Source organism: Eschscholzia californica, unplaced genomic scaffold, assembly GCF_041429995.1.
Source record: "Eschscholzia californica isolate CP2 unplaced genomic scaffold, dmEscCali1.0.p SCAF_4, whole genome shotgun sequence".
In the NCBI taxonomy this organism is placed as follows: Eukaryota; Viridiplantae; Streptophyta; class Magnoliopsida; order Ranunculales; family Papaveraceae; genus Eschscholzia; species Eschscholzia californica.
In genome coordinates, this window is record NW_028238461.1 from 17,982,906 (window position 1) to 17,990,935 (window position 8,030).

Sequence of the window (8,030 nt, forward strand, 5' to 3'; positions counted from 1 at the left end):
TATGTGGGTTTGATCGGTTACATTGGTCAGACATAACTCGATGATTTTGAATCCTAGAACCCCCTCCTATTTATAGATGACTTAAGATTTAGGGTTTCCTAGTTTCTGATTACTAAACTAAGAAATAATACAAAATCTATCTAATATTACCATTAGATAGTTACAAGAGATATTCTGAATATAAGAAACTAAATCTTCATATATCTTCAATATATCTTCAAATATCTTCAATATTCTGAATTCTTCTTGATCGTCGGATCTCGTCTTGTCGATCCGTCACGTACATACACGTGTTACACACGTATATTATTTCTGCAACTTATCTTTGACTGCCGTACATACACGTGTTATACACGTCACGTACATACACGTGTTACACACATATATTATTTCTGCAACTTATCTTTGACTGCCGTATCTCCTATTTTCAACCCGTCTTATGTAACGTATCCTATTAGAAACGTTGTACTGGTGCCTTACCAGTGCAACAACGAATCAGTAAATACGTTGGTAATTAGTTACAAAAACCATGTTGTACTCGGATAGAAATCCTCGGACATGCCTTGATTTATTGCTCATTTGTTAAAACTACTTGTAACTACTTTAATATTAGATCGTTTGTTATCTTCTCGACAGTTGATTGGATTATATCTTAAAAGAATATAAATGAATCCACTATTCAACAACCGTACGCGACGATATTATAGTTCATATGGAAAGCGAGATGCAATAGATGTTTCCAACCATCCATAACATCCCCAATTTACAAGTAATTACGCAAATTTTGTCCCCCCACTTCAGTGCACGCTAAAACTCCCACAGCTCAAAATTCAATCAAAACAAAATGGACTTCACCAGTATATCTTTATATGAAACTATATACTGATGTGTCATTTATTAATACTAAAGAAATTATTCGTATTAGTATGATTTTACATAACCACCATTCTGTATTTATTGCAGCCAAAACATCTACACGGTAAAGCCAGAACTAGTGAAGAAGGAGAAGCCAAAACATTGCTAATGGGGGAACCTTGGGAAGTTACACACAATTACAAGTTCATGCGGATTGAGAACGACCACAAAACCCTCATCCAACATCTACAAGACCCAAGTAAAAGCACTCATAATAAGCAAATTCGTCGTTGATCCCTCATTTCAGTAGTATCATATTTACATACGTAAATGACCTGCCGACATCTAGCAAAATGGTCCAGGAACCATCAAGTGATAAGCTCTCGTCTTTATTGTAATCGTACCTTTGCCTTTGGTTAATAGTTATTTCTCTTTCAACAAAAAAAGTATGGTGGATTTTATTTCATACCCACTCGTTTCTTTGTTTGTTTGTTGAACACGGGGGTGTCTTTTAACTTTTGTTTTTATCTTTTAGTCTTTTAGATGTGAGAATATATTACATACATACTACCTTGTTTTCACCCTACCACTACCATGTGACATGGTTGTTTTTTCTGTGAAGTAAATTTCTCACAAAAAATTTATGTAACATTTCACAATGCAAAAATGCAAAAATAATACAAGACAAGTTACACAACTAACCTAATAATAGAAATCATCACCAACATCCATGTATCATCGTCTCTATCCAAACCAAACTATGGACGTATGAAGGTTTTAGTTGACGCGCAATTTCTTCAAAATGTTCATTATTCTTAAAAACTTTTTGCTCTTATCTTGCAAATCAACTAATGCTTTTTAGGACTTCTCCCCTAATCTTGACTTTCTATATGACAAATTTTCTGCACTTATACTGATTGTCGATTTAGATGCTATTGTAAATATTGGAGGTGAAAGAAGATCACGAGCCATCAAAGATAAAATTAAAATATTTTTCTTCCTTTCCGTGTAATGTAATGTATAAACATTAATATGTGTAGTGTTTTATTTAGAATATGTATCTATGTCTCTAACAGGAGACCTAGATGATGAAAATCAACTAGGTTATTGCTCCAGGCAAGGTCAATTGACATTAGCACATATAGTGGAAAATTGAAATTTTCGTTAATGAGCAAAACAAATCGAAATTGTTAGATACTTGTTTCTTAATTTGTTTGTAGGAATTTGACTCAAATATAATACTATTGTTTTCTGTGATAGAGATTCGAAAAATCATACCAAACAGTTAGATGCAAATCAATTTCCAACTTCAAAGAAGTTAGGGGTACGTCTAATTTCTTAACCCGTTCCTGCAGCACTATTAGCTATTAGTTATGCAATAAAGTTAGATGAAGTCCCACTGACCCTTAAACTTGTTTTTCTATGTACTTTTACGTTTATGGAGAAATTTTCAAAATAGACACACATATCATTTATAAAATTGTGATAAATAAACAACGAAATAGTTGAATTTGATCAAGTAGGTCGCCAAATTGAGAGTTGATGTAGTGGCATCGTTCGGACTATATGTGTCCATGTATAAGAACTGATGCGTACACATTTTCGTGGTGAAGTGGTGTTCGGTGAACGTCATCTAGTTGTGATCCCAACACAATCTTGGGCTGGGCCATAGATGAAGGTTATTGCCGAGTAAATAGCTTCGCTCATTCGTTGAAAACAAAATAAACAAGAAAATATGCTGGACACTTAAGATATCTCCCCAAACATGTGAATTTAAAATCTCAATTGAGAAAGACAACAAAACCTAATCTCTAAATTGTTTTTGGTTTATACCCATTAGCTTCTTCCGTAACCATGTTGGCTATATCCACTAACAAATAACCTAGTAGGGCAAAAAGTTAAGGAAGCATATAATTTGGCCCATAAGTACAATGTCTCCTATACAATTTGCATAGCAACACAACTAACATATCTTACAGGCAGTAGTTCTTTGTATCAATTATGAAAACATGCATACAGTAGAATTATACTATTACACAAACGAATTTGATGAAGATATATCATATATTTATACGCCAAACACATTTACGGAGAAAAAGTAAGCAGTAATTGTCACGTTAGAAAATGTAGTAGGCTTATGAAGATGTCTTTTTTGTTGAAACGTTACTATATATCAAGGAGAAAGAAATTGATTAATATAGATGAAAAATCGGATCTGGGACCGAATTAAGTCCATATTCCAGTCCCAACGAGTCTTTCTACCCGACTTGGCAAATATATCCGTCGGTTTATTACAAGTACGTTTAACAAGCGGAAAATGTAAAAAGGTGAACATTTACTAAAGGCGTATGAAGATTTTTTTTTTTTTTTTTTTTTTGTCGAAAGGTAAATATATATCAAGGAGAAAGAAATTGATTACGGTATAGATGAACAATCGGATCTGGAACCGAAGTCCATATGCAGTCCCAATGAGTCTTTCTACCCGACTTGGTAAATATATTTGCCGGTTTATCACAAGTACCTTTAACAAACAAAAAATGTATAGAGGTGAACATTTACTGAAGGCTCTGAATTTTCTAGTCTGTGTTCTTGGACTACCGATGGATAAACCATAAATCTATTCGACGAAACAACTATTCATGTTGATTAAAGATTCTAGAGTCATTCTTATCTGAACATAAAGTAAAAATGTATAGATCTACAAAACTATTAATATAAATAGATGTATGGCTGAAAATTAGGACATATCTATCAATAGTGACTTTAAATCCAACTATATATATTTCCACTCTTTCCCATATCCTCCACAGCAAACAGTACTCAAACCATGAAAGAGTGTCAATAATAAAACATTCTCAACCTCAACAAACATCAAGCTCAAACCTAGTAGCCATCTTCATCTATCAACCATGTCTACCATAGGACTAGTTTCAAGCCATGATAGCCTATACAAGAACTCGAACAACCACCGAAGAAAACATTCCGACGAGCTAGATGTATTCGAAGCCGCTCAATACTTCTCTGGTGACATTGGTCAATCTACCATCCCTGGTCAAACAATAAGCACTTTATCTGATCATCTTCATCATCAAAAAACAACCATGATGAGATCAAATGAAAGAAAAATTATATGGGGAGGAAGAAATAGGATTAGCTTAGATATGTCATTAATGATGAGAAATCAAAATCTTTCACAATCTCCTCGAATCGAAAAATATATCATGAAAGATAAGATAAAACATCAAAAACCCAATTCTCCTAGTAGTAAACTAGCAAGTATTTTTAATTCTCTATTCAATCTAAAATCTTCAAGAAGGAAGAAATCATCAGTTCAAGATTTTGAAGATCAAGAAAGCAAATCTTCAAGTGCTGGAAGAAAAAGAAGTAGTAGCATTAGCTACTTTCAAAGCCTAAGCAAAACTAGTACTACTAATGATCATTATCGTCGAAAATCGTCAGTATTTCATTCTTCCTCACTTTCTACAGGTTATAGAACACCACCTCCTCTTTGTACTCCATCAAAGATCAATAAAGATTTACCAAAATACAGTGGAAGTAAGGTAAGTTCTATATCTGATTTACAAGAAGATGATGAAGAAAAATTGAATTTCATTAATGGGTTTTTAGAGAAATTTTCAGAATCATCATCAAATGAAAAGAAGGATAATAACCAGAGAAGGGTTTGTCACCAAGTTGAAAATCAGATGAATATGGATGAAGATGATGGTGGAGAAAGTGATTCAAGTTCAGATCTTTTTGAATTACAAAATTATGACTTGGGTGATCTTAATTACTCAAGTGAATTACCTATTCATGAGACAACCCAAGTGGACAAAATCAAAATAAATTTCTAATATGTTATGTTTTTGGTGTAGATTAGTTTGAAATTAATCAATTCTATGAAGCTTCTAATTCTTAGTGGTGAGGCAAATAAACTTTGAAGGAATAATGTCACAAGTGGAGATTTCATTTTGAATTTGGATTATCTTACTAGGGAAGGCTCCATGGTTTAATTTTTTTTGTGCTTTTGTATCTAGTGCTATCTTGGAACATTATTCATATGCAATATTTTATTTTTCGAAAAGAAATTGTGAGTGAATCCTCTTATCTTTTAGTTTACCATTTTTAGCTTGAAAGTTTATTTCTTTATCTAGTTGATTTGATCCTACCTGCATTGTTCAACCAATATGAAATGGTAGGAATTTTATAATTGCTAAAGAAAGTCGTGTGAAAAGCCAAAATATGTATGATTGCAGTCGTGTGAAAAGCCAAAATGTTAGGAATTTGACCAACCAGAACTAGGCATGCCATTTTCGGGTAGACGACCTCAATATTCAGACTTGTTAAGTTTGTGGTCATCCAACTCAAAACCAATTGACAATAACAGAACTGTGGCTGAGAATTTGAGGGTCTTCGGCGAAATTTAATTGTGGGCCTTTCGTACAAAAATAAATTACGAGCAAAAAATTGAACAAAATGTAAGATGATGAAAATGATAGAAGATTCACATGTGTAATTATGTATTATTATTTTATTTTTTTGTGAAAAAAACACTTAGTTTTCTATTACATGGACGTCCGCCAGCCTTCCCAGCGGAGCTGATAGTCGTTAGATGATTAAGTGGGTATTGTATATTACATAAAAGTTAACGGTGACCTTTTTGAGGTGGGGGCTCAGGGTGGGCGTCCTGTCCGTCCCCCCTCAAACACGGCCCTGGCCAATAAGTCGAGAGAAGCTTTTAAGCCCATCATGTCTGCCCCTAGCTCTGATATCATGTTAAGATTGTGGTCATCCAACTCAAAACAAATGACAGTGAGTGGAAAGGACCTAGACTTATATTTTTGGTTGCTAAATAACCTTTCTCACATGTGAGACTATTCACACAAGATTACTTAGTAAACTTATTCAATACTTAAATATAACAAATTTCTTGTTGAAGAAAAGTAAACAATAAGAAAAGAAAACAAGCACGGAGCTTGAAGTCCCAAGAAAAATAAAGGTCGTGTGGCTTAAAGCTCTACCAACTAACATACCACATGATTTTGTCCATATACAAGTTCCAAGTTTCAATTTATAAGTAAGAAAATCATCTTTGACACTGTATTGGTAAATAACTTTTAAGTTCCTAGTCCAAAAATCTACACCTAAACACACATTTAGTCCACCCTAATATTAATATAGGATTTAAGCCAAAATATTATAATGGATATTTAATCCAAATTGATCCATTTCCACAGAAAAAACAAATCTCCATCATATCTATTTAATCAGAATACCCATTATAACCTTTTATATAAGAAAAAAGTCACTATTGAAAACCAATCCCCAAATTCTCTTTCTTTCTTTTTTCTTAGATTTTTTCGATTGATTTCAAACTTACTATCTGTTTCTCAATATACACGTTATTTAGTATCAATTACATATATTTCTACAACAAAACACATTTAGTATAGTTAAAGTATGTCTAGATGTTAAAGTTTCAGTGTTTTTATGTTTATTGATTTTTATTTTGTTTCATAAATAAAGTGTTATTTATTGTTAAATTTTCATACTTTATTTCATTTTTTTATATGTGTCATACATAACACATTATGCATTAACAATGTTTCTTCCAAAAGGGAAAAGGACTAAAATCCTATTTTCTGGGAAGATTTGACCGTAATCCCTAGGGGTGTGCAAAAGTAGACCGAACCAATCAAACCAAACCGGTCCATTCGATTTTCAGACCAAACCAAACAACGAGTGGTTTGGTATGGTTGTATATTTTTGAAAAACCAACTGGCTTGGTTCGGTAAGCGGATGTAATTTTTAAGAACCATTAAAACTAAACCGAACCAGTCAAGTTAAATTAATATATATATATATATATATATATATAAATAATTCCATATTTACATAATTTTTTCTAGAATATATCTACCATATCTCTATAATTTCATACAATACATATCTTCAATCAAGTTCTTGCTAGAAACAAGAATAACTACTACCCATACAAAACAACAACACTACTACAATATAATGTTACTAGCTAGTATTAGATTAAAACAATTCATGTATCATTAATGTTACTAGCTGCTATAAAATATTTCGGTCGGTGGCCTGCACATGTCTTTAATGTTTCAAATATTTTTCGATGTATTATGTTAATTTAATTGTTTCTCCAGATTTTTACGGAGTGTTGTCTTGATTTTATACGTCAATGTATGAACAAAGTAACTCGATTTGTCGATTTTCATGGAGAACAGGTTGTTTTAATGGATGGTTTGGTATCCAGTAGTATCCAAACCGCTTATGATGGTTTGGTTATTAACCGAACCAAACCCTGAGCGGTTTGGTAACGGTTTGAAAAATCACTAACCAAACCATGAGTGGTTTGGTAACGGATGACAGCAAAATACCGGATACCGAACCAACGAACACCCCTAGTAATCCATTTTTGAATTTTACTTTGGGCCTAAAACCCGTGAACCCATTGGTAAGCGGAAGGTTACGTAGGGTTTTTGACAACCACAGAATGCCTTCACACTGATAGTACCCATAGTAGAGAGATGCTACGTCACCGGTGGTGTTTACGAGAGGTTAAATTTTGAAGGGAGAGCAAACAAAAGACCCAATATTATCTGAGTAATGAGAAATTAATCACTTGCATAGCACAAATGAGTTGTGGGTCCACAAGATAGTACGTGACAGTAAACAAATGGAAGTTATAAAACTAAGATGTAATATACACGATATTGACGGATTTCCAACTAAAAAAAATGTCGTGTTTATATTATTTTTTTGTAAAATTACATATGTGTCACACACTAGAATAATGACACGTAATTTTTTTCTTTCTCCAAACTGAAATATTCTCACTCTAGAATTATTTTTAAGATTTTTTTCTCTGTAGTTCCTACCTTCTCTCCAATTTCTTTTTTTTCTATTCAATCTCTATTTTTTCTTTTCAATTTTTAAATTTTTTCCCAATTTTTTCTCTCTCTAAATTTTATTCTTTCTCCCTATTTTCTCTCCAAATTCTTCTATTTCCCTATTTTCTTTGTTTTTTTACTCCTTTCACACATAATTTCTCTTTCCAATCTCAATAAATATCTGAAGATGCATAAAATGTCCAGACGTTGACTAACGTCTGAAGAGTCAAGATCAGACTTGAAGTCCATCGGGTCAACCCG

The 8,030-nt window shown here is 32.9% G+C and overlaps 1 protein-coding gene across 1 annotated transcript; it reads left to right on the forward strand.

Annotated features, from left to right (window-relative positions):
• The first annotated feature begins 3,764 nt into the window (after positions 1–3,764).
• On the forward strand, positions 3,765–4,709 carry LOC147543353 (protein BIG GRAIN 1-like E). Its single transcript, XM_086635423.1, has one exon. It carries the CDS (start codon positions 3,765–3,767, stop codon positions 4,707–4,709), a length of 945 nt encoding a protein of 314 aa, XP_086491549.1.
• Positions 4,710–8,030: the final 3,321 nt, after the last annotated feature.

Bases quoted from the DNA above. Each gene is read 5' to 3' on its own strand.
- LOC147543353 (XM_086635423.1), top strand. From the start codon at position 3,765: ATGTCTACCATAGGACTAGTTTCAAGCCATGATAGCCTATACAAGAAC.